Source organism: Callithrix jacchus, chromosome 8 (genome assembly GCF_049354715.1).
Source record: "Callithrix jacchus isolate 240 chromosome 8, calJac240_pri, whole genome shotgun sequence".
Taxonomy (NCBI): Eukaryota; Metazoa; Chordata; class Mammalia; order Primates; family Cebidae; genus Callithrix; species Callithrix jacchus.
Genome location: NC_133509.1, coordinates 70,268,653 through 70,295,974, shown reverse-complemented (window position 1 = coordinate 70,295,974; position 27,322 = coordinate 70,268,653). Strand labels below are relative to the sequence as shown.

The 27,322-nt window shown below is 36.9% G+C and overlaps 1 protein-coding gene across 22 annotated transcripts in view; it reads left to right on the top strand.

Annotated features, from left to right (window-relative positions):
• RALGAPA1 (Ral GTPase activating protein catalytic subunit alpha 1) overlaps positions 1–27,322 on the top strand; it is a 289,470-nt gene that overhangs the window by 85,016 nt on the left and 177,132 nt on the right. For all 22 annotated transcript variants that reach the window (XR_013521150.1, XR_013521153.1, XR_013521148.1 and 19 more), the window contains 4 exons: positions 7,079–7,227; positions 10,454–10,583; positions 12,603–12,840; positions 14,012–14,173. Coding sequence is in view for 13 of the 22 variants with exons in the window: in XM_078334789.1 (XP_078190915.1) it covers positions 7,079–7,227; positions 10,454–10,583; positions 12,603–12,840; positions 14,012–14,173 (679 nt within the window). In the remaining 9 variants the exon portion in view is untranslated. The remainder of the gene's footprint in view (positions 1–7,078; positions 7,228–10,453; positions 10,584–12,602; positions 12,841–14,011; positions 14,174–27,322) is intronic.

Genomic DNA, 27,322 nt, shown 5'->3' with positions numbered 1-27,322 from the left:
ACATCTGTCTAATTTGATGACAAATCCTGTCATCTCTCCCTTCAAAATATGTACAGAATTGGACTACTGCTCAGCACTCACACTACCTCTTGTGTCAAAGTCTCTAGTCTTTCATCTGTAGTATTGTAGTAACTTTCTAATTAGTCTTCCTGCTGCTTCTCTGCCCACTATCACTCTGGTCTGGCCAGAGGGATTCTGTAAAATGTAAATCAGGTTATGTCATCTGCTCAGAACCCTCCAGAGGCTTTCCATTATCACTATGCAGCAATATGAAAGTCTTTATAATGGTCTATAAGTTTTTACATTGCTCCTCAGAATGTGGTCCATAGAATAGGGCTGACCCACAGCATAACTGGAAAACAGAGTAAAAGTTTAGAAAGGAAATATTTAGTATCTCTTGATTCTATTAAAATGTTTACATTTGAATTTTGTCTTACTCTTTTTTTCATTTCCTTTTTTCTATTCATTTTTTCCCCAGTTGATGGTCTTTATCTTTATTTTTTATTCTTCCATAGGTTATTGGGGTGCCACTGGTATTTGGTTACATGAGTAAGTTCTTTAGCAGTGATTTGTGAGATTTTGCTGCACCCATCGCATGAGCAGTATACACTACACCCTGTTTGTAGTCTTTTATCCCTTACCCTCCTCTCGCCATTCCCCCGAGTCCCCAAAGTCCACTGTATCATTCTTATGCCTTTGCGTCCTTATAGCTTAGTTCCCACATATCAGTGAGAACATATGATGTTTGGTTTTCCATTTCTGAGTTGCTTCACATAGAATAATAGTCTCCAGGCTCATCCAGGTTGCTGCAAATGCCATTAATTTATTTTTTTTATGACTAAATAGTATTCCATTGTCTATATATATCACAGTTTCTTTATCCACTCGTTGATTTATGGGCATTTGGGTTGGTTCCACAATTTTGCAGTTGTGAGTTGTGCTGCTATAAATATGTGTGCAAGTATCTTTTTCATATAATGACTTATTTTCCTCTGGGTAGATACCCAGTGGTGGGATTGCTAGATCAAATGGTAGTTCTACTTTTAGTTCTTCAAGGATTCTCTACACTATTTTCGATAGTGGCTGTAGTAGTTTACATTCCCACCAGCAGTGTAGAAGTGTTCCCTGATCACCACATCCATGCCAACATCTATTGTTTTTTTATTTTTTTATTATGGCCATTCTTACAGTAGTAAGGTGGTATTGCATTGTGGTTTTGATTTGCATTTCCCTGATCATTAATGATGTTGAGCATCGTTTTCATATGATTGTTTGCCATTTGTCTATCTTCTTTTGAGAATTATCTATTCATGTCCTTAGTCCACTGTTTGATGGGATCATTTGTTTTTTTCTTATTGATTTGTTTGAGTTCATTGTAGATTCTGGATATTAGTCCTTTATCAGATGTATAGATTGTAAAGATTTTCTCCCATTCTGTGGGTTGTCTGTTTACTCCGCTGTTACTTTTGCTGTACAAAAGCTCTTTAGTTTAATTAAGTCCCAGTTGTTTATCTTTGTTTTTATTGCATTTGCTTATGGGTTCTTGGTTATGAAATCCTTGCCTAAGCCAATGTCTAGAAGGGTTTTTCCAACCATATCTTCTAGAATTTTTATAGTTTCAGGTCTTAGATTAAGTCTTTTCCATTTGTGTGTGTCATCTATGATTTATTTCAGTAGTATTTTGTTTTCCTTGTAGAGGTCTTTTGCCTCCTTGATTAGGTATGTTTCTAAGTATTGCATTTTATTTTTTGCAGTTATAATAAAAGGGGTTCAGTTCTTGATTTGATTTTCCACTTGGTTGCTGTTGGTGTAGCTCCCATTTTGTTTCTTTTTTTTTTTTGAGACGGAGTTTCGCTCTTGTTACCAAGGCTGGAGTGCAGTGGCGCGATCTCGGCTCACCGCAACCTCCGCCTCCTGGGTTCAGGCAATTCTCCTGACTCAGCCTTCCGAGTAGCTGGGATTACAGGCAAGCGCCACCGTGCCCAGCTAACTTTTCGTATTTTTAGTAGAGACGGGGTTTCACCATGTTGACCAGGATGGTCTCGATCTCTTGACTTCGTGATCCACTAGCCTCGGCCTCCCAAAGTGCTGGGATTACAGGCGTGAGCCACCGTGCCCGGCCCCCGTTTCATTTCTTAATGAGCTTATTTGGATTTTCTCTCTTCTTTTCTTGGTTAATCTTTCTAATGGTCTATCCATTTTATTTATCTTTTCAAAGAGTCAGCTTTTTGTTTCATTTTTTGTTTGTTTAATTTAGTTCTGCTCTGATCTTGTTTATTTCCTTTCTTCTGCTGGGTTTAGGTTTGATTTGTTCTTGTTTCTCTAGTTCTGTGAGATGTGACCTTAGAATGTCAGATTGTGCTCTTTCAGTCCTTTTGATGTAGGTGTTTAGGGCTATGATCTTTCCTCTCTGCACTCCCTTTGCTGTATCCCAGAGGTTTTGATAGGTTATGTCATTATTGTTGTTCAGTTCTATTATATTATTGTGTTGCTATCTCATTTCTTAGTTCAATTAGCAATTTTTTTCTTTTTGAGACAGAGTTTTGCTCTTCTTGCCTAGGCTGGAGTGCAATGGTATGATCTCGGCTCACTGCAACCTCTGCCTCCTGGGTTCAAGCAATTCTCCTGCCTCAGCCTCTCGAGTAGCTGGGATTACAGGCATGAGCCACCATGCTCGATTAATTTTATATTTTTAGTAGAGACAGGGTTTCACCATGTTGGTCAGGCTGGTCTCAAACTCCTGACCTCAGGTGATCTGCCTGCCTCAGCCTGCCAAAGTGCTGGGATTACAGGCCTGAGCCACTGCACCTGGCCAGTAATTGTTTTATAAATTTGGGAACTCCAGTATTAGGTACATATATGTTTAGGATTGTTATATTTTCCTTTTGGACAAGGCCTTTTACCATTATATAATTGTCTCTCTTTGTTTCTTTTAACTGCTATTGCTTTGAAGTTTGTTTTGTCTGATATAAGAATAACTCCCCATGCTCGCTTTTGGTGTCGATTTGCATGAAATGCCTTTTTACACCCCTTGACTTCAAGTTTCTGTGAGTTATTACGTGTTTAATGAGTCTCCTGAAAGCAGCAGATGGTTGTTGAGTTCTTATCCATTCTCCAATTCTTTATCTTTTAAGTGGAGCTTTTAGGCCATTTACATTCAATGTTAGTATTGAGATGTGAGATACCATTCCATTCATTGTGCTATTTGTTGCCTGTGTACCTTGGTTTTTTTGTTTTTGCTTTTTAAATCATATTTTTGTTTTACAGGTTCTGTGTGATTTGCACTTTAAAAACGTTCTGTTTTGATATGTTTCCACAATTGTTTCAAGATTTAGAGCTCCTTTTAGCAGTTCTTTTAGTGCTGACTTGGTACTGGCGAATTCTCTCCACATTTGTTTATCTGAAAAAGACTATCTTTCCTTCATATATGATGCTTAGTTTTGCTGGATACAAAATTCTTAACTGATAATTATTTTGTTTGAGGAGGCTGGGGATAGGGCTTCAATTCCTTCTAGTTTATAGAGTTTCTGCTGAGAAATCTGCTGTTAATCTGATAGGTTTTCCTTTGTAGGTTCCTGGTGCTTTTGTCTCATAGCTCTTAAGATTCTTTCTTTCATCTTAAGATAACCTGATGACAGTGTGCCCAGGCGATGATCTTTTTGCAATGAATTTCCCAGGTGTTCTTTGTGCTTCTTCTATTTGGATGTCTTGGTCTCTAGCAAGGCCAGGGAAGTTTTCCTTCATTATGCCCCAAAATATGTTTTCCAAGCTTTTAGATTTCTCTTCTTCCTCAAGAACTCCAATTGTTCTTAGATTTGGCCTTTTAACATAATCCCAGACTTCTTGGAGGCTTTGTTTATATTTTCTTACTCTTTTTGCTTTGTCTTTGTTGTATTGGGTTAATTTGAAGATTTGTCTTCAAACTCTGAATTTCTTTCTTCTATGTGTTCAATTCTACTGTTGAGCATCTTGCATTTCAATAGCATCTTGCATTTCCAGAGCATCTTGCATTTCAATAAATGTGGTCAGTGTTTCCTCAATTTTTGATTGTTTTTTTCTTTAAGCTATTTATTTCCTTGAATATTTCTCCCTTTACTTCTTGTATCGTGTTTTGGATTTCCTTGCATTGGGCTTTGCCTTTCTCTGGTGTGTCCCTGATTAGCTTAATAAGTAACCTCCTGAATTCTTTTTTGGGTAAATCAGGGTTTTCTTTCTGGTTTGGATCTATTGCTCATGAGCTGATGTGATTCTTGGGGGTGTTAAAGAGCCTTGTTTTGTCATATTACCAGAGTTAGTTTTTTGGTTCCTTCGCATTTGGGTAGGCTCTGTCAGAGGGAAAGTCTAGGACTTAAGGCTGTTGTTCAGATTCTTTAGTCCCATGGGGTGTTCTTTTGATATAGTACTTTCTTCCTTTTCCTATGGATGTGGCTTCCTGTGAGCCGAACCTCTGATTGTTGTCTCTCTTCTGGGTTTAGGCACCCAGCAAGTCTGTTCAGCTCCAGGGTAGTACTGGAGTTTGTCTGCACAGAGTCCTATGATTTGAACTGTCTGTCGGGGTCTCTCAGCCATGGATACCAGCAACTGTTCTAGTGGAGGTTGCAGTGGGTTAAATGGACTCTGTGAGGGTTCTTAGCTTTGGTGGTTTAATATTCTGTTTTTGTGTTGGTTGGCCTCTTGTCGGGAGGTGGCCCTTTCCAAAGAGCATCAGCTGTGGTAGTATGGAAAGGAACTGGTGGTGGGTGGGATCCTACAACTTCCAAGAGTGTATGCCCTTTGTCTTTGGTTACCAGTGTAGGTAGGGAAGGCCCATCAGATGGGGGTAGGGCTAGGTGTATCTAAGCTCAGACTCTCCTTTGGTGGGTCTTGCTGCAGCTGCTGTGAGGGATGGAGGTGAGCTTCCCAATTCAATGGAGTTGTATACCTATGAGGATTATGACTGCCTCTGCTGAGATACACAGGTTGTCAGAGAAGTTGGAGAAATCCAGCAGTCACAGACCTTACCTAGCTCCCAAGCAATCTGAAGGGCTGGTCTCTCTCTCCCACTGTGCCTACCCTAATAGCACCGAGTCTGTTTCCAGGCAGTGGGTGAGCAAGGCTTGAGAACTTGCCCCAGGCTACCAGCCTCCCAGTTGTGAAAGAAGAGGGCTTTGGTTTCTTCCCCCAAAGGAGGAGTCTGCACACTGGATTCACACCTTCCCTTGAGTTCTGGCCAGGAGGCTTCTTGCTTGGTCAAACTGTTACAGAGTTCATGGAGACTTCCTTCTCCCTGTGGCACTTTCCGCATGCCTCTGGCTGCCCTCCTGAAGGATCCCTGTGGTGCCAGGCAGGAATGGCCTGCCTGGGGACTCAGCAAGCTCCCAGGGCCTTTCCCACTGCTTCTACTCCTGTATTTGCCTTGGCTGTCTAAATTGACTCTGCTCCAGGAAAGGTCAGAAACTTCTCCCACAAATTAGACCTTCAGTTTCCCCAGTGAGTATGTATGTTCGGGAGTGGAGGATCTCCCTTTCCCACTTCTGTAGTTTGGGCAATCACAGCATTTGGGGTGTCTCCTAGGTCCTGCAGGAGCAGTCTACTTCCTTCAGAGGATCTGTGGGTCTTTTCGGGATTCTTGGTTTGTTCTTGCAGTTGTTCTAGAGGAAAATTCACTATGTGAGCCTCCACACACTGCTCTGTCCATCCACTTTGGAGCTACAGTTTAATTCTGCCTCCTGTCAGCCATGATGATCTCTCTCCCGTCTCTATTCATTTTTAATTATATTTTACAATGAGATTGATCTGCAAAAGATTGGGGCTTGATGTGGGGGGTGGGCGGGGGGACCTGTTCTTTCACTGCAGGTAGTACGTGAGAAGCTCTGCTCGACATACTCAGGTTGTTTTTCAGCATTATCTATTACTGTTCTTCCCCTGGTTTACTTCACTCTGTACTCCTTGCTGTTGCTCAAGCATGCTAGGCAGGCTCTCACCTCAGGTCTTTTAAACTTGATTTTCTTTTGTACCTGAAATACTATTCTCCCAGACAGGAACATAGCTCCTTTGTCTTTGGAAAAGTCCTTTTCAGGTTGTTGATATTTATTCTCGACCACCCATTCTTCCTTTTGTGCTTACTGGGCCCCTCAGAGCAGTGAGATGAAAGTGAGCACCCTTGTCTTATTCTTGGCTTTTTGTGGTATTTCTCAAGTTCTGTTACTATGTATACATTTTTTATGCTTTTTGATAAATGTTCTTTTTTATATTAATCAATGTTTGCTTTTTTCTTAGTTTGCTAAAAATTGTTTTTAATCATGAGTGTTGAATACTTTTTCTGCATACATAGTGATGATCATACTTTTTCCTTTTTAATATTTTGATGGGATATAGTAATAGATTTTTCTGATGGAATCTTTTATCACCAAAACAGATACACAAACATAAAAATAAGTAAGAAAAAGAATATAAAATATTTTGAACAGTTCATTCAGAAAATTCTTCCTGGTTTAGATGTCATCTTTTATCCTAAACTATGTGTATTTATTCATTTTTTTTAAAATTTATTAAAGCTTTTCAGTTTAGAAATACTGTTTTTTAGGCCAGGTACAGTGGCTCACCCCGGCAATCTCAGCAGTTTGGGAAGCTAAGGTGGGCAGATCACTTAAGGTCAGGAGTTTGAGACCAACCTGGTCAATATAGGAAAACCCCACCTCTAGTAAAAATACAGAAATTAGCCTGGGATGGTGGCACACATGCCTGTAATCCCAGCTACTTGGGAGACTGAGGCAGGAGAATTGCATGAACCCAGGAGACACAGGCTGCAGTGAGCCGAGGTCCTACCACTGCACTCCAGCCTGGGTGACTAAGCAAGACTCTGTCTCAAAAAAAAAAAAAAAATACTTTTTTTGCACTTGGTTTATTTTCTTTAGGTACCTACTGTGTATATTTGTCTAGATAAACATAAAAATAGAAAGGTTTAATGAGTTTACGTTTCAGTTATTAAGCTCGTGGTAGAATTAACCCACAGTGGGATCAGCATCTGTTTCTCTTTGAATGTGAAATTTGCCATTGAAATTCCTTTGTGAATAGCTAATTATTTCTTTTGTCTTAGGTGTTCATTATAAACTCATCAAATATATTTCTCCTTGAACCTGCAAATGAAATAAAAAATCTTCTGGATGAGCACACAGATATGTGTAAACGCATTCTTAATATTTATCGGTACATGGTTGTACAAGTATCAATGGACAAAAAGACTTGGTAAAAAAATTTTTATTCTGTGTGTGTGTGTGTTATTGTGTGAGAAATAGTGCCTGTGAAGAGGACTAATTTACAGTATTATAGGAACTCCTATTATTGAGTAAATATAAAATTAATTATAGTGACAGTAGTTCCTTTCACCTTATCTGAAACATCTTTGACCAGACTTCTATATGACCCCTTGGGCTCTCTTGCTGAAGTGAGCATATAATGGCCTTATCCTCCTCAACCCCTAAGGAACGAATACATGCATGCAAACACATATGAGAAAATGAAATTTACACATGTGTGAATGAGTGAATGAATAAGTAAATGATTGACCAAATATGTGAATGCCCGATTCCTTCATCTGGCATTCAGAGCTGTATACAATCAGGCCCTGCCTACTTTTCCAGGATAAGATCCTGCTTCCCAGCTTTATCAAGTTACTCTTCCCTGAGCACCTTCTGACTTTTCCTTTAGAACATCTAATTCTGCCATTTTTCCTGTTGTCACCATGACTGTCCATTAGATATACCTTCCTGTTTCTACATATCCTTACTTAAAGTTTTTTCTTCACTTGTTTCCATTCTATATTTGTACTTCTGTATATTTCTTGTGAAAATTGTCTTGATCCCTAAAATACTTGTGTAAATGTCTGTTTACTGCCATAGAACTGAGAGCCCCTACATGGTATATATACTGTTTTTTTTTTTTTTTTTTTACCATGTTTCTTAGTATAGTACGTTATATATTGTTGGTGCTGTATAAATATTTGTTTAATTGACTAGAAAAATAGACCTTTTGGGGAGATGGGAAAGCAGTTCTGCAGTGTTTGTAAAAATGAAATGTTTATCATAAAATTCAAACAAAGAAAAGTTTAAAAAATAAAAGCCTCAGAGGTTCACTCTCTGGAGATGGTAGTGATGTTTATCCTTTGGTGAATATCTAGCTCATCAAATCACACACACAGCTGTATAGTATTATACTATATATATGTACCATAATTTTCTTAACGAGTCTTCTACTGATAAATATGTAGTTATTTCTCTTTGTTTTGGGGCAAAGAGAGGACAATGAACATTCATGTATATATGTTGTTTTCCTGTACATGTAGCAAAACATAAATTAGGCATATGCTTTGACTAAGTACTCCTAATTTTTTAAGAAATAAGACTACTTAGTCAAAGCATATGCCTAGTCTATGTATAAAATGGCTTTATATTTTGAAAAAATTCTTTACTAACAGTATTAATAGAATTGCATATAGAAGTAGTTACAGTTATTTACATATTTAGTACACATCTTTTGCCATGTAGCTTTGTAAGCACTTTACACATACATATTTTTACTTAATTCTTACAGCACCCTGTGATACAGATAATATCCCTGTTTTACATGGGATACTTCTTAGGCACTGGGAAGTTAAGTAACTTTTCTTGTTCATACAGCTATTGAACAGTGAATAGAGATTTGGACTATGGTTTTTCTGACTTCAGAGCCCAAGTTATTAGCCAGTAACTATGCTACATTGGACTATTCTTTTTTGTCCTTTTTTTTCCTTCTGTATACTTTGAATCATTGATGAGCCAGATTATACTGACAGACTTGCTATCTAAAAAACAATTTTAGAATTTTTACCAAATTTTTTTTAACTTCCCTTGAGGTAATAGCATTTTGGGAGATTTTTCTTATATTTTACATTGAATTTTTATATAGAGAGAGACAATTTCGCCACCCAGGCTGTTCTCGAGCTCCTGGGCTGAAGTGATTCTCCCACTTCTGCCTCTCAAAGTGCTGGGTTACAGGTATGAGCCACCACACCTGGCCAGAATTTGTAAAACTTTATTAATTAAAATCATTTTTATTGTATTACAAAGTGAAAAGATTGTACGATTTATGAGTGAGTTATGCTTTGACAACAAATCAAAATTTTTTTTGAAAATCTGTGCTTTACTGCATTTGTAGTTGATTTCAAATACCTTTTTAGTTCATGTAGCTAAGCTAGAAGCATAAAGCTTACAAAAGTGGCACCTTTGATTTTTATTCTGTGAATGAATGCATGCATTTGTTTGCGAATACATCCAGGATATTTTTAATGTGGTGATAGTTTTCTGTTTGATTCTACTCTGACTTCTCAGAAGAACCATGACATCTAGATCTGGGATCTGTTGCTGCCCCTGCCACATTTCTCACAGTGACTGTTCCACATATCACTATGCCTGGAATGCACCTGCAAAATAACCAGAGAAGAGGAGGCTGTGATAGGGGATTGGGCTGATAGCTGTACACCCAATTGAAAGTCCCTTGTTAGCCTCTTTTTCATATGTGGTTGAATCAAGTTTTGAAATTCCAGTTCAAATAAGGTAGCTTTATGGTTTTAATAATAAGCATGTAAGAGAAAGATGCAAAGTAGGGATAATCATGGAATTGGCTTAACTTGCAGTACAGACAAAAAATTTAAAGATTAAAAAATGGCATAATGAAAAAAATAGAAAGAGAATAGAGTAATGACCCTTGATTAATTATCAAGCTCTTTTTTTTTTTTGGAATCAGAGTCTTGTTCTGATGCCCAGGCTGGAGTGCAGTGGTACAATTATAGCTCACTGCAGACTCAAAACTCCTAGGCTTAAGTGATCCCCCCACCTCCGCCTTCTCAATAGCTGATACTGTAGGCATGTGCCACCACACCCAACTAATTTTTTTTTAAGAGACAGGTCTTGCTATGTTGCCCAGCCTTCTTTGTGATCTCTTAATTAAGATGTCATGTAATTTTTTAAATTGAGCTTGATATGATTCTGAATATATATTCTCATTATAAAGATGGATTTGATTGATTTTTTATATAGTTTTTCTCCATATTATAAAGATGGATTCAATCGTATTCCATCTGGATACAACTATATTGAGTAAATGAGTGTTCTTCACACAGCTTCTTAAGATGGCTCCTTAATTTGTGGTTGGAGAGATGGGAGCATTCTCCACATTATCACTTCCAATTCCTCAGCTTTTGAATAGGTTTTTATTTGCTGAGAGGATATTGAGGCTGATAAATGATTTTAAATGATTGATGTAGATCTATAAAATGGAATTTTTATTTTTAATATTTAAGAAACTCTAAAAATTTGAAGTTGTCTTTCTAAGATGTTTGATATTTGAGTTTTTATGAAAAGTATATATTTGAAAGTTATCCATTAAATGCAGACATACCCAAGAAGGAAACATTAATCAATCTTTTTATTTTAAGGGAACAGATGCTGCTTGTGTTGCTCAGAGTCACGGAGTCTGTACTGAAGATGCCATCACAAGCTTTTCTACAGTTCCAAGGGAAAAAAAATATGACCTTGGCAGGTCGACTTGCAGGACCACTTTTCCAGGCAATAAAAATAAATAAATACATGAATAGCTGAATAGATAAGTTTTTTATTTGTTTTTTAAGATACTTTGAACCCTGAACTTGTTACTGGGAAAAATAATGTTTTAAATCAGAGATTATTTCTTATTTATTAAGGGATCTTTTGTAGAGCTAACTTAAAAGTTGCTCATCTAAGTGACCTATTTGCCATACATACAGCCTAGTATAAGAGTGGAGGTAATATCAGGTCTGTGAACAAAGTGTTATAATAGGCTAATGATATTTATTTTACTTCTGTGGTTGCAAAAAGTTGGTGGTGTTTTAAGAGTAATGGCCTGACTGCTTTATGAGTTTCCATATCTCTGGAAATACTAGGAAAAACTGTCTTTTTATGTTGTTCTGTGATAACGAAAAAGTAGTAAATAATCAAGATTGACTCTTATCATGCTTTTTTTTAAAAATAAGACTTTATTATCCTCTCTTCTCAACTGGTGGTAATTTGATTACACAGGAATTTCATATTGTATTTCCTTAATCTGAGGATAGAATGCTGACTTTAAATGTATTATGGATTCTTTGAAAATAGAAAAAAAATATTTTTAAGATGATACATGAAATACAAATACATGATTCTTATGTCAAAGATAAAAGCTGTCTCAGATCTTATTCTTGGCCATGAGTATAACCATTTAAATTGATAGGAGTTTTCTTTCATATATTAGCCATTTACCTAAAATTATATGCTGGTATTGAACAGTCCTTTAAAACCAGCTGCATGTATTATCTGAACTCCTCTTAACCTCATTAGCCTCTTTTTTTTGTTTTTTTCATTCAAGTTTCCCCATTGTTAGAGCTAACCCAATGGTGGGAGCTACAGGAAGATAAAATTTCATCTTGCTATGTGAGACAACTTTTTTTTTTGTAGTGTCAGTATTAAATTAAAGATAGATTGGGAGGTTACTAGTTACTACAATTCTGTATCTCAACTCTTCATTTTCATCTTTACATTTCAAGTATAAACTTGTGTGAATTCCTTTCTAAATGTTGTAGAATTAAGCTTTTGAGAATCTTTATTTTATGATCATTTTTTCAATCAAAGGACATATCTTTAGTAGAAATCCACAAAATCTCAGGGGATATTGGCTAATCAGTTTCTACTCTTTTATGAATTTTTTAATCCTGTGATCAGATTTATTACATAATGCTTTTGTCTGTTGTCTTTAAAATGAAATTTAATTTCAACCTTTAGTTTACATATAACTTTTCAGAAATACATTTTGTTAAGTTAAATATGTCTCTAGTATGTTTTTTTTTTTTTGAGACAGAGTCTCACTCTGTAGCCCAGGCTGGAGTGCAGTGGGGTCATCTTGGCTCACTGCAACCTCCACCTCCCGGGTCCTGGTTCAAGCAATTCTTGTGCCTCAGCCTCCCGAGTAACTGGAATTACAGGCACGCACCACCATGTCCAGCTAATTTTTGTATTTTTAGTAGAGACAGGGTTTCATCATGTTGGCCAGGCTAGCCTTGAACTCGTGACCTCATGATCCGCCCACGTTGGGCTCCCAAAGTGCTGGGATTACAGGCATGAGTCACCACGCCCGGCCATGTTGTTTCCTTATGTTATTCAAAAACATTTTCAAGTTGTAGTAGTCATTTCCATCCTTAATTTGGGAACGTAGGTTTTGGCTTTATAGTTCAGTAACTCAACATTTTCAACACTTAAAAGCATGGAGACTGTTTTTCAAACAGCATTTATTTAACATTAATGTAATACAGCATGAGAGACAGCTATAAATTGCGGGAGATTTCTTTTTAGTTTAGAAAAGAACTAATCCGGGTGTTGGGAGTTGGCGGTTGTTGAAATGAAATTTATATCAATTCTAATGATTGCATGGATTACTTTTACAAGTATTACCTATTTAAAAAAGCATGCAATTCTGAATTTTGCTTGTTTTAAGTAATTTTTTAAGAACTAAATATCTGATTTTGAAGTCACAAACTAAACACATTTTATTGTTATTTCTGATATTTGCCTTTATAGACCCTTATAGTTGCCTGGATCAAAGCAAACCTAAATGTGTACATCTCCCGCGAACTCTGGGATGACTTATTGTCAGTATTGTCATCATTGACCTATTGGGAAGAGTTGGCCACTGAGTGGTCACTGACTATGGAGACATTAACTAAAGTTTTAGCTAGGAATTTATATAGTTTGGATCTCAGTGATTTACCATTGGATAAACTGAGTGAACAGAAACAAAAAAAGCACAAAGGGAAAGGTAAGAATTGTTCATAGAGATGCTCTATATAAATTTGTTTAAATAACTGAGTCAGAGAAAACCATGCCAGGGAGAGGGGTGAGGGTGAAATAAGTAATTTAGAATCTTAACTATTTTTGTTGTAAGAATTAAACAAAATGAAAATATATAAAAAACTAGTTCTTTTTATCATAAGCAGTTTTTTGTTAGAACTGAGAAGGTGGTTTCATGTTACTCTATTTAAAATGTATATAATAATTATTTTAAAAATTGTTTTTGAAAGCACGTAGTTTTAACTAAAAGCAAACATTCCCTAGACATGAAATATGTATCTGTCTAATGTTAAAAGGAGGTGGGGCAATAGTGTAATGATTATCTCATTAATATATGTTTTTAAAATTCCCAGTTTGTTAGTATTTTGCTTTTTTTTTCTTTGAGACAGGGCCACACTCTGTTGCTTAGGCTAGAGTATATTAACGTAATCACGGATCACTGCAGCTACCTTCCAGGCTCAAGGCATCTCCCAGCCTAAACTTCCCAAGTAGCTGGGACTACAGGCATACGTCACCATGCTCAGTGAAATTTTTTTGTTTGTATTTCTTGTAGAGACATGATTTTACCATATTGCCCAGGCTAGTCTCGAACTCCTGGGCTCAAACAATCTGCCCACCGCCACCTCCCAAAGTGCTGGGATTACAGGCGTGAGCTACTACACTTGGCCAGTATTTTGCATTCTTAAAAATTAGTTGCTAGCTAGAGATTACATTTAAGTCACATTTCATACTTAACCTTTTGTCCAGGGTATTATGTGATTACTTTTTCCTGGACTGTATTTCTCAAGTGGCTATTATTGACAGGTTAGAGATTTAGGTTTAACCATCACCACAGGATGTGTTTTGTTTAGCACATTTTCTGTCTTTTTTTTCTTGTCTATATGTTTCATTTTTATTCCAAAGCAAGTGAGTAGCAGATAATTTTTAACAGTTTATTGCTAATGGTATAATTTAAAAATTCTGCACCAGTTTTGGAATATGATTTATACATAAAGTGAAGCTCTTAAAAACCTTACAGTACACAGCATTTTATCTTACTACTTTATAATTTATTAGTGAGCAAACTTAAGAATTTGAGGCAAGGTAGCACACATAACTTGAAGATATTATTGATTGAGATTGAAAATCTACATTTTTAGGAGTTGGACATGAATTTCAGAAAGTTTCAGTTGACAAGTCATTTTCTAGAGGATGGAGTCGTGATCAGCCTGGCCAAGCCCCAATGAGACAAAGGAGTGCAACAACCACTGGTTCTCCAGGAACTGAAAAGGCGAGGAGTATAGTACGGCAAAAAACTGTTGGTAAGTACTCTTTAAAATCATGAGAATGGTACAGGGCACTACATTTATAGTCCTTAATAATAATTTATACCAATATGTCGTTTTCTTACTAGTTGATTATTGTTGTGAAATGAAAAACTTCTTTAGCAAAGCCTTTTTTCCAGAAGTACTCAGAGTCTAGTGATGTGCTATGTTGTCCCTTTATGCTACTAAGATTTATTAGATACTATTTTTATGTGGTTTATTTTACTGTAGAGAGTCCTACTTTTAAATGTTATTTTACAGAATTGAAGAAGTAGAACTGTGATTCACTTTACAGAATTCAAGCATTAACTGGTATAGTTTCTATTAAAGGAATTTACTCAAAAATATGGAAAATTAGGATAGCTCATTTTCAGTGCTACAATTATATAGTTGATTAGTTTCACAAACTTCCAACAAGAATCTCATTTTCTCTACTGACAGCTGATGCCAACGTGGAGTCTATTACTGAGTTCCTTGCTGCTTTTAACAAAAATGGAAGAAAGTTCTATAATCTGGGAAGTAGCAACAAAGGAACAATGTTGGGAACAATTTCTGGGCATAAAATCGCACAGTATACTGTGGAATTAGCTACCATCTCATTCCTTTTTCTCAGAGGTTTATAAACTTGGGTGAATTATAATAGGACGAGTACTGCAATGAGAAACAAGAAGGGCTTTTTCCTAATTTATTTTCTTACTCTCTTTGATCACTGAATAGCTAGGTAACCTGGACAATCTACAAAATGTTTCTAGGCTTTTTTTAAAAGAGAGATCTCACTCTTTTGCCTATGTTGGTTCATAGCTCACTGAGGCCCTGGACTCCTGGGCTCAAAGTGATCCTCTTGAGTAGCTACGACTATAGGCACATGGCAACATGCCAGGGTAACTTTATTTTTTTGTAGAGACAGGGTCTTGCTCTGTTACCCATGCTTGTCTTCAACTTCTGGCCTTAAGCAGCCCTCCCATCTCGGTCTCCCAAAGTACTGAGATTACAGATGTGAGCCATGACACCCAGCCTTTTCTAGGCTTCTTAAGTACTTTATCAGTGTAGTGAGAATGATAATACTGCTCATTCCTGAAACAAAATTGCCTGAAGTTGTTGCAGGGCTCACAATCTGTGCTTCTATGAAAAGATAATTTTCCATGGGAATATATGTGTATTTAATGATAATCAGTGAAAAACACTATTAATTTTAAAGAAATTTAAAGCCATTATTGTAAGGATATATCTTCTATAAAAAGATAGGTTCTAAAATGTTAAGAATTATGCTTTGATAGTTTTAAAGTGTTACGAATTATGGTTTGACAGGAAGAAACAACTAGAAAGAAAATTAGAGATTAAAGATTTTAAAAGAATTAAAATACATGGTTAATGTAAAATCCTATAAAAGGATCACATACTGAGAATTGTCTTATGCTTTTAAAATAAGCATAGAATTACACCGATGCTAGAAGAATAAGACAAGATGTAAGGAAAGAAGGTGTTGTAGTATTAAAATGAATATTATGGGAATTTTGCTATAAAATTACTTTTGGAATCCTAAGGAAAATGATTATATTTGAAATGCCTTTCTTCATTTTATATTAATGTCACATTTATAGAAAATATTTGTGTATTAAGAAAAAATTGTTCTTTTAATTATAAATTTTTATTTTATTTAAATCTAGTCTTTTTTTAAAAGGGCATTTTTTTTTTTCTGATCATAGCAATTGATGCTTAGTGTGGAAAGTAACATTTAGGGAAGCCTAAAGACCCATTAGCTGTATATTGAAAAGTAATCATTGTTAACATGTTGGCATATATCTTTTTAGTCTTACATAGCGTGTAATGAGTAAAATATTCATGTTGACTTCATAGCTCATGGTGATTACTTTCTAGTTGTACTAATGTCAAAACAGTGTTGTCTGAACTGAACAAGCCTATCAAACAAAGTTAAAGCATTAAAAATTTCTTAAACATGCCTGCATAAAGTTATAAATACAAAAAGGAGCAGCAGGTTAAATTGGGTTGTTCTTTGGGCATATATATTTTTTTAATTTTTAACATTAATTTTTTTTGGTCTGAGATAGAGTCTTAGTCTGTCACCCAAGCTAAAGTGCAAAGGTGCAGTCTTGGCTCACTGCAACCTCTGCCTCTCAGGTTCAAGTGATTCTCCTGCCTCAGCCTCCAGTAGCTGGGATTACAGGCACATGCCACCACACTCAGCTAATTTTGTATTTTTGGTAGCAATGGGATTTCACCATGTTGGCCAGACTGGTCTTGAACTCCTGACCTCAAGTGATCCACCTGCCGCAGCCTCCTAAAGTGTTGGGTTTAATGTTAATTTTTCCAGCCTGGATAACATGACAAAATTCTGTCTCTACCGAAATATACAAAAAAGTTAGCTGGGTGTGGTAGCACATGCCTGCAGTGCCAGCTACTTGGACTGAGGTGGGAGAATCTCTTGAGCCTAGGAGGTTGAGGCTGCAGTGAGCTGAGATCACACCATTGCACTCCAGCCTGGATGAAAAAGTAAGACCCTGTTTTTAAAAAACAAAAACAAAAAACACAAAAACCATCAATTTTGTGTGTTTTTGTTTGTTTGTTTGTTTTGGTTTGTTTTTTTTTAGATGGAGTCTTGTTCTGTTGCCCAGGCTGACGCGATCTCAGCTCACTGCAACCTCTGCCTCCGGGTTCAAGCAATTCTCCTGCCTCAACCTCCCAAGTAGCTGGAACTACAGCCACGTGCCATCATACCTGGCTGATTTTTATATTTTTAGTGGAGACAGAGTTTTACCACGTTGGCCAGGCTGGTCTCAAACTCATGACCTCAGGTGATCCACTCACCCTAGCCTTCCAAAGTGCTGGGATTACAGGCTTGAGCCTATTTGCCCAGCCTTTATGTTCTTTACAAATGTACATGGTTAAAATTTAGACTGTGATTAAGTGTATACATTGTAGTAAATCTCCTTCATTACTATTCCCCACCCTCCCATTTCACCTCACAAGAAGCAACCACTGTTACCAGTTCCTTGAGCATTCTAAAGATACATTATGTCTATACAGGTATATAGCATAATGTATACAATCTTCTGAATCATGGATTTATACATGTGAATGAAAAAAATTTTTAAGTACTCACTATGGAATTGCTGTTCTAAGCATTAAGGATATAGTTGTGAACAAAGCAAGTAAATTCCACTGGAGCTGACAATTCCAGTTTTGGGGAAGACAATAATCAGATAAACCAATAAACATGTCAGGAGGTAGTAAAATTACAAAGAAAAGTCAGTCAGGATAAAGGAATAGAAAGTGTTGGCACTAAGGACATAGGACTGTTTTAGATAGGAAAGTCAGGAAAAGCTTATCCTATCCTAAAAGAACAAAGACCTGAATGGGGAAAGTGCATTTCAGACAGAAGGAAAAGTAAAAGTCCCAGAGCTAGGAATGTGCTCTAGGGCTTTTGAGTATTTGAGGGAAAGTAAGGAAAGAAGAGAGTGTTAGATGATGAAGTCAAGCTGTAATAATATATCTTAAGGATTATTATAATCAAAAAAATGTTGGCCAGGCATGGTGGCTCACACCTGTAATCTCATCACTTTGGGAGGCTGAGACAGGAGGATCACTTGAGGCCAGGAGTTCGAGACCAGCCTGGACAGCATGATAAAACCCCATCTCTACTAAAAATAGAAAAATTAGCTGACCATGGTGGTGCACACCTGTAGTCCTTAGTTCCAGCTACTCAGAGAATCACTTGAACCAGGAGGTAGAGTTTGCAGTGAGACAAGATTGTACCACTGCACTGGGCAGAGCAAGACTGTCTCAAAATGAGAAAAAAAGTTGAACTTCCTGCATCATAACTACATGGATGTACTATAATTTAATCTATGTCCTGAAGATAAATATGCATTTTATAATATTGTGCTATTAAAAATGGTATAGAAGCTGGGCATGGTGGCTCATGCCTGTAATCCCAGCATTTTGGGAGGCCAAGGTAGGCGGATCACAAGGTCAAGAGATCGAGACCATCTTAGCCAACATAGTGAAACCTCATCTTTACTAAAATACAAAAAAATTAGTTAGGCATCGTGGTGTGCACCTGTAGTCCCAGCTACTCGGGAGGCTGAGGCAGGAGAATTGCTTGAAGGAGGCAGAGGTTACAATGAGCCAAGATCGGCCACTGCGCTGCAGCCTAATGCCTGTCGACAGAGTGAGACTCTGTCTCAAAAAAAAAAAAAGAGAAAAGAAAAAATGGTATAGAATACGCCAGGCATGGTGGCTTGTCCCTGTAATCCCAGTACTTTGCGAGGCCAAGGTTGGCAGATCACCTGAGGTCAGGAGTTCGAGACTAACCTGGTTAACATGGTGAACCCTATTTCTACTAACACAAAAAGTTAGCTGGGCATGGTGATGCGCACCTATAACCCCAGCTGCTCAGGAGGCTGAGGCAGGAGAATCGCTTGAACCCAGGAGGCAGAGGTTGTAGTGAGCCAAGATTGCACCTGTTGCATGCTAGCCTGGGCAACAAGAGTGAAACTCTGTCTCAAAAAAAACATTAGTATAGAATATACTTATGTATTCTTCTATACTTGTTTGTATATGCAAGTATATCTTATAGGTTAAATCTGTAGAATTTGAAATTAATTTGCCCTCTAAAGAGAGGAACCTTTGTAACTTTAATAGATTTAAGCAAGGATCATCAGTAGATACCAAAAATACTAAGTAAAGGATTGCTTGGAAAGAGGATATTCACTTGTTGTGAATCTTACAGATTATTTATATTTGCAATGGATAAATATACCTTTACAATGGAGGAACCTGGAATCAAGCCTGTATACCTAACTTCTAGTGTATAGTATATGTCCTAAATAGAACAAATTAAATGACTGAGAGAAAATAATTAAATAAAACTAGAATGTACTGCATTTTATGAGACAATTGGCTTAGACTCTTGAAAAACACAGTATCATTTTTAAAAGTTGAGGTGGGCTCTGTTTTAGGTTCAAGAGATAATAACCAAATACAACATATGAACTCTGATGGAATCCTGGTTTGAAAAACGTTATAAAAATTATTTTGGGATGGCCGGGCACGGTGGCTCAAGCCTGTAATCCCAGCACTTTGGGAGGCCGAGGCGGGTGGATCACAAGGTCAACAGATCGAGACCATCCTGGTCAACACGGTGAAACCCCGTCTCTACTAAAAATTACAAAAAATTAGCTGGGCACAGTGGCTGGCGCGTGCCTGTAATCCCAGCTACTCAGGAGGCTGAGGCAGGAGAATTGCCTGAACCCAGGGGGTGGAGGTTGCGGTGAGCCGAGATCGCGCCATTGCACTCCAGCCTCGGTAACAAGAGCAAAACTCCATCTCAAAAAAAAAAAAAAAAAATTATTTTGGGGATAACTTGGTAACTTTGAATATGGACTAAATATCAGATGATATTATGGAATTTTTGTTAATTTTCTTTGGTATAATAATGATGTTGGTATATAGGTGTATATATGGTGTTGGTATATAGCTATATACCTGTAGATGAATCCTGAAATATTTAGGGATGAAAACTCATGGTATCTGCAACTTACTTTCAAATACTTCAGCAAAAATGTGCACACAAAAAATAAAGCAAATATGGCAAAATGTTACACAGTTGAATCTAGGTGGAGATATACCTGTTTACATTGCAATAGTCTTTTTTCTTTTTCTTTTTTTTTTTTGGAGACGGAGTCTCTGTCGCCCAGGCCGAAGTGCAATGGCATGATCTCAGTTCACTGCAACCCCTACCTCCTGGGTTCAAGTGATTCTCTTGCCAGTAGAATAGCTGGGACTACAGATGTGCACCACCATGCCTGGCTAATTTTTGTATTTTTAGTAGAGATGGGGTTTCACCATGTTGGCAAGGCTGGTCTCGAACTCCTCACCTTAAGTGCCCTCCTCTGCCTCCCAAAGTTCTGGGATTACAGATGTGAGCTACCTGCGCCTCACCATCTTTTAATTTTTTCTTTGTTTGAAAATTTTCTTAATAAAAAACTGAGAAGAAAGAGGCTTTTTAAAAAGCCATTAGATGACTTGTATTGCCAACAACATAGTGAACTTTATATTCTGGAGCTATTGGATATTCTTGTTAGCATCTCGTTGCACCACTGGTTTGCAAACAGAAACCTCGAAGACTCTCCTTACTCACTTCTTTGACCAAAATAAACAAAACTACGAGCAGAAAATGAAATGATAAGCAGTAAGCACACTGGAAAAGTGGAATAATCTTGAAGCAAATTGCTGATAATCACTCTGGGATCCAGACTAAGACCTGAACAGGCTTCAAGGTTGGAGGACTGAATTGAAGATTTCCATGTTAAATTCTTGATCTTGACAAGGATACAAGTTGATTTCAGGTCAGTAATGCTTCCTGGCAGTTGGTACAAGCAAACACAAATTACCTCTGGAGTAATACACTCTCGATTAGGCCTTTAGAAATTCCACAGATTAAAATCAACCAAATATGAGTTGAAAAAGATTATTCAATAAACATGGAAACAAATTATGTAAATGAGTTGGCAAAAAAGAGAGAGATTTAGATTCCTTAAGATGTTGAACCCTACTATTGGAATAAAATAACCAATTTTATAACCGATAAAATAACCAGACTATAAAATAACCATGTTTGAAATGTTTAAAGAAGAAAATGATCAGCTCATTAAAATGATTTAAAAGAACCATATAGAACTTTGAAAATTAAAAATATAATTGCTGGGGAAAAAAGGCAAGATTAAGCAACACATAAGATATAAATAAAGAGAGAATCAGTGAGGGTAAGAAATTGGTAGAACAGGATGAGAGGATCTGATGTGTCTATTTGGAATACCAGAAGGAAAGAAGGAAGAAGAGGCAGCATTTCAAGAAAAACAGAGAGCTGATGAAAGCTATGAGTCTATAGAAATAGAAGCACATAATATAACAAGTAAGTAGAAATCCATTCTTAAACACACTGCAGTGACATAGCAGAATGGAAAGATAAAGAAAAGAACATACATAATCTGCAACAGAAAACAGTTATGCTGAAAACAGTGTTCTCAGTACCAATAATGGAAGACAGAACAGCAGGGTAATATCTTCAAAGCGTAAGGAAAAATAACTATTATTATAGAATTGTGTACTGACCAAACTTCAAAATTGAGGGTAAAACAAAGACAAAAGCTTAAAAGTAATTTGCTATGAATTGACCTTTATGAAATAACTTTTAAAAGAATGTGTCAGCAAAAAAATTACCCCAGAATTTAAGTCTGAGACGCAAGAAGAATAAATGATCAAAGAAAGTGGTAAATGTATAGGCAAATCTAAATAAATATTATTCGAATACAGTAATTTTGGAATTAAAATGAAGCGTAGAATTTAAATACTAGTCATTTAATTAATATATTGTTTAGGAAGAGTTTAGTGAGAGTAGAAATATTCTCAAATCCTTATCTTGTTCAGGGTGAGGTAGAGAGCTGGTGTTATTGCATTAACTTTAGATTTTACAAATACAAAGTAAAAAGCCCAATTACAAATGGACAAAGTGTTCGAATGAACATTTCTCTAAACAAGATACACAAATGGCCAAAAAGCACATGCTCAAAGCACTAGCTATCAGAGAAATGCAAATGAAAATCACAATAAGATACCCACCCACTAAGCTGGCTGTTATTTATCAAAATATGAATAAGTGTTGATGAGGATGTGGAGAAATTAGAATCCTTATGTATTACTAGTGGAAATGTAAAATGCTACAGCCACTTTGGAAAACACTCTGGAAATCAGTTCCTTTAACCTTTAAAGTTAATATATATGACCCAGAAATCCCATACACATGTATATATCCAAGAGACTTGAAGAGTGGCTGTTCTCATCAAATTTTTTTTTTTTTTTTTTGAGTTGGAGTCTTGCTCTGCCACCTGGCTGGAGTGCAGTGGCATGATCTCGGCTCACTGCAGCCTCTGCTTCCTAGGTTCAAGCAGTTCTCCTGCCTCAGCTTCCCAAGTAGCTGTGATTACAGGAGCCTGCCACCGTACCTGCCTACTTTTTAAAATTTTAGTATAGATGGGGTTTCACCATGTTGGCCAGGCTTGTCTCGAACTCCTGGCCTCAAGCAGTCCACCCACTCCTGCTTCCCAAAGTGCTGGCATTACAGGTGTGAGCCACTGCACCTGTCCTGCTCACATCAATTTTACATACTTATTATCAAAATAATTTTTAGTCTGAAGTGCAGTTCACTTCCTATTCTCAAAAAGTTCATGACCTTCTGAGACTGACAAATTCATAATCCATATGCTATAGTATTATTTTAGTATTGGGACCAATCTGATTTATTTTAATGGATTTTGCTGGTATAATTTGTCACTTTTTGCTTTTGCTTATTGTATGTAAAAGCTGAAAAAGAACTGAATAATCCTGTAAACATGAAGAACTTTACATTTGGCCTTGTCATTGAGAAGGGGAGTAACCTGATAAAACTGTTTAAGAGATTAATTTGGAAATGTTGAGTACTATGAATTTAGGAAGAAACTAATGGAATCGGAAGTGGGTGTCTTCATTAATGTAAAGTCAAGACCATGGGTGAAGGATGAACAGTGAGGATAGAGAATAACCAAGTTGCCCGAGTCAGAAAATTGGGAGTTAGCTTTAGCTCTTATCTCTCTTTTAAATCCCCAAACTCTTGATTGAATGATCATATCCTGATGATTATATCTTGAGCTAAGCATCTCTCACCTTCCTTCACGTTACATTTCCACTGCTGCTATCTGGGTCTAGTATACCATTATGTCTACATTGCTGCAGGAGTTTCCTAACTTCCCTGCATCAGTTTTCCACAGCCTTCAAATCCATTTTCTACCTTCCTGTCATAGTGATATTAAGAATAATTTCAAATTGATGTAACTTTGCTTATATTTTTCTGTGGTCTTTTATTGCTCTTGGGATAAAACTGAAAATCTTACCATGGTTTTATAAGGCCCTGCATGATTAGGCCTCTGCCCACTTTTTCAATCTTGTTTTATTCCTTTCTCCTTTGCTCTCTACTTTTCACCTTACTAGACGTCGCTTGTTGAAGTAGTGAGAGAAGAAAATTCACCAACCTAGAGTTTTAGATCCAGCTTATTTGTCCTTCAAAAGTGAAGGAGAGGCTAGGTGTATTGGCTTACTTACGCCTGTATTCTTAGCACTTTGAGAAACTGAGGTGGTGGGAGGATTGCCTGAGGCCAGGAGTTTGAAGCCAGCCTAAGCAACATTGTGAGACCCTGCCTCTAAAATTTATTAAAATGTGTGGGTGCAGTGGTGCGTGCCTGTAGTCATAGCTTCTCAGGAGAATGAGGTGAGAGGAATGGTTGAGCCCAGGAGTTTGAAGCTGCAGTAAGCTATGATTGCACCACTGCACTCTAGCCGGGGTGACAGAGCAAGACCCAGTCTAAGAAAAGTAATAAATATAAAAAATTTAAAAATGAAGGAGAAACAAAGATGGAGGGAATTTGTTGCCAGTATACTTGCTTTGTAAGAAATGTTAAAAGAAATTATTTAGAAAGAATGAAAGTAATAGAGGTCAGAAACTACATCTGTTAGAGAATTAATGAATAAAAGTAAAATATTCACTTACCACCAACACAACACTGGAAAAGAAAAAGAAAGTAAAATAAAATATTTTCTTTTTTCTTTCTTTCTTTTTTTTTTTTTTTTATAAGACGGACTTTGTTTACCCAGGCTGGAGTGCAGTGGCATGATCTGGGCTCATTGCAACCTCTCCCTCCCCGGTTCAAGTGATTCTCCTGCCTCAGCCTCCCGAGTAGCTGGGATTACTGACATGCACCACCATGCCTGGCTAATTTTTGTATTTTTAGTAGAGACAGGGTTACACCATGTTTGTCAGGCTGGTCTCAACTCCTGACCTCAAGTGATCCACCATCCTCTGCCTCCCAAAATGCTGGGATTATGGGTGTGAGCTCCCCATCTTTTAATTTTTTCTATGTTTGAAAATTTTCTTAATAAAAAATTGGGAAGAAAGAGGCTTTTTAAAAAGTCGTTAGATGACTCGTATTACCAGCAACAAAGTGAACTTGATATTCTAGAGCTATTACATAAAAAATTTGTAGAGATGGGATCTCACTATATTGTCCAGGCTGGCCTCAAACTCCTGGGCTCAAGTGTTCCTCTTGCCTTAGCTTCCCAAAGTGCTGGGATTACAGGTGTGAGCCACCACACCTGGCCTATCTTTTTTATTCTTAATCTAACAGCTAATGATTCGTTCAACAAATTGAAAACATAATATTAGGTGATTATAGCTTGTAGATGGTGAAATGATTGGCAGCAATATTTTAAGGGAGGAGAGAGAAGAATTGGGAGTACTTTTAAGAAAGTGGTACAGCATTATTTTAAAAAGAGGATTTGGGTGTGGTGTAGTGGTTCATACCTGTAATCACAGCACTTTGGGAGACCAAGGTGGGTAGATTGCTTGCAGTTCAAGACCACCCTAGGCAACATGGTGAAACTCTGTCTCCACAAAAAATAGAAAAATTAGCCAGACATGGTGGCTCACACCTGTAGTCCAGGATACTCAGGAAGCTGAGAAAGGAGATCACTTGAGCCTAGGAGGTCAATGCTGCAGTGGGCTGAGATTATGTCACTGCACTCCCCACTTGGGTGACAGTATAAGACCCTGTCTCAAAAAGAAGGTTTGGATTAGTTGTAAATGTATCACAAACTCAGGGGCAACCACTAAAAAGGTTTTTTTTAAATGTAGTATATAATTCATATGCTAAGAGGAGAGAAAAATAGAATGATAGTCAGAACCAGAGGAGGCAGTAAACAGTGGAATACAAAAAAAGGACACTGAATAGAAAATGTTAACTATAAGAAATCCCCTTAAAATATAAAGATACATAGATTGGAGAGATTTAAGAAAAAGGGATGACAAAAGGTATACTATGCTAACATTAATCAAAAGAAAGTAAAAGTAGTTGTACAGTTATGTGTCATTTAACAAATGGGGATATATTCTGAGATGTGCATCAGTAGGCAATTTCTTCATTGTGCAAACATCATAGAGTATTACACAAACCTAGGTAGGTAACACAGCCTACTACATACCTAGGCTATATGGTGTAGCCTGTTGCTTCTAGGCTGCAAACCTGTACAACATATAACTACGGAATATTGTAGGCAATTATAATACAATGGTAAATATTTGTGTATCTAAGCATATCTAAACATAGAAATGGTATGGTGAAAATAAAGTATTATAATCTCTACAGTAAAAATAGAGTATTTTATATATATATATATATATATATATATATATAATCTACAATAGAAGTAGAGTATTATAATCCATAAAGACTACCATCATACATGCAGTCTGTTGGTGACCAAAACATCATTATGCAGTGCATGACTATGTTAATTTCAGACAAAGCTGACTTTAGAGCAAGGAGAATTCTCAAGGATAAAGAGGGGTATTACATAAAGATAAAGATGATTAATTCTGCCCAGGCGAGGTGGTGGCTCATGCCTGTAATCCGAGCACTTTGGGAGGCCAAGTCGGGCAGATCACCTGAGGTCAGGCATTTGAGAATAGCCTGGCCAATAGGTGAAACCCTGTCTCTACTAAAAATATAAAAAATTAACCAGGCTTGTTGGTATGTGCCTGTAGTACCAGCTAATCAGGAGGCTGAGGCAGGAGAATTACTTGAGCCCGGGAGGCTGAGGTTGCAGTGAGCTGAGATCATGCCACTGCACTCCAGCCTTGGCAACAGAGCAAGAAGACTCCATTAAAAAAAAAAAAAAAGATGATTAATTCTCCAAGAAGACATAATAATCCTTAATGTATATTCACTAACAACAGAGTATCAAAATACATGAGGCAAAAACTGATAAACCTGCCCAGAGAAACAGAAAAATCCACTACTGTCTATGGATGGATATTTAACACCTTTCTATTAGTAATTGACAGATTCAGCAGGCAGAAAATCAATGAGAACATAAATGAGTGAATAGCACTGTCAGTCAACTGGATCTAATTGTGACATCTGTAAATTGCTTAATCCAGCAGCAGCAGGTTACACTTATTCTTCTTAAACTCATGCAAAACATTGACCAGAATGTGTTCCATGACCCACATTCTGGGTCATAAAACATGCCTTAACAAACTAAAAGGAATAGAAATCATGCAGACTGTACCCTCTGACTGCAATGGATTTAACTATTAATCAATAACAGAAAAAGTTGGAAAACTCTAAAATATTTGGAGATTAAACAACATACTTCTAAATAACGCACAGCTCAAAGATGTTTCAAGAGAAATTGTAGAATATTTTGTATTAATATCGAAATGAACGAAGCAGCATTACCAGTGATCCTTTTATTATTATTATTTGTTGTATTTTAAATTTTTGTGGGTACATAGTAGGTATATATATTTTGGGGGTACATGAGATATTTTGATACAGGGATGCAATGCATATTAATCACATCAGCATGTAAATGGGGTATTCATTACCTCAAACATTTGTTTCAAACAATCCAATTCTTTTATTTATAAATTTACAATTAAGTTATTTTTTGCTATAGTCACCCTGTTGTATTAACAAATACTGGGTCTTATTCATTCTTTCTATTTTTTTTTTGTACCCATTAACCATCCGTACTTACCCCTTCTGGCCCTATACTTCCAAGCCTCTAGTAACTATCCTTCTACTCTCTGTCTCCATGAGTTCAGTTGTTTTAATTTTTAGCTCCCACAAATAAGTGACAGGATACAATATTTGGCTTTCTGTGCTTGGCTTATTTCACCTACCATAGTGACTTCCAGTTCCATTCATGTTGTTGCATATGTCAGGATCTCATTCTTTTTTGTGGTTGAATAATACTTCATTGTGTATATATACCACATATCCTTTATCCATTCATCTGTTGATGGACACTTAGGTTGCTTTCATGTCTTGACTATTGTGAATAGTGTTGCAGTAAACATGGGAGTGCAGATACCTCTTTCTTTGATAAACTGATTTCTTTTCTTTTGGGTATATACCCAGGAGTGGTATTGCTGGATTGGTAGCTCTATTTTTAGTTTTTTGAAGAACCTCCAAACTGTTCTCCATAGCAGTTACACTAACTTACATTGTTACCAACAGTATATGAGGGCTCCCT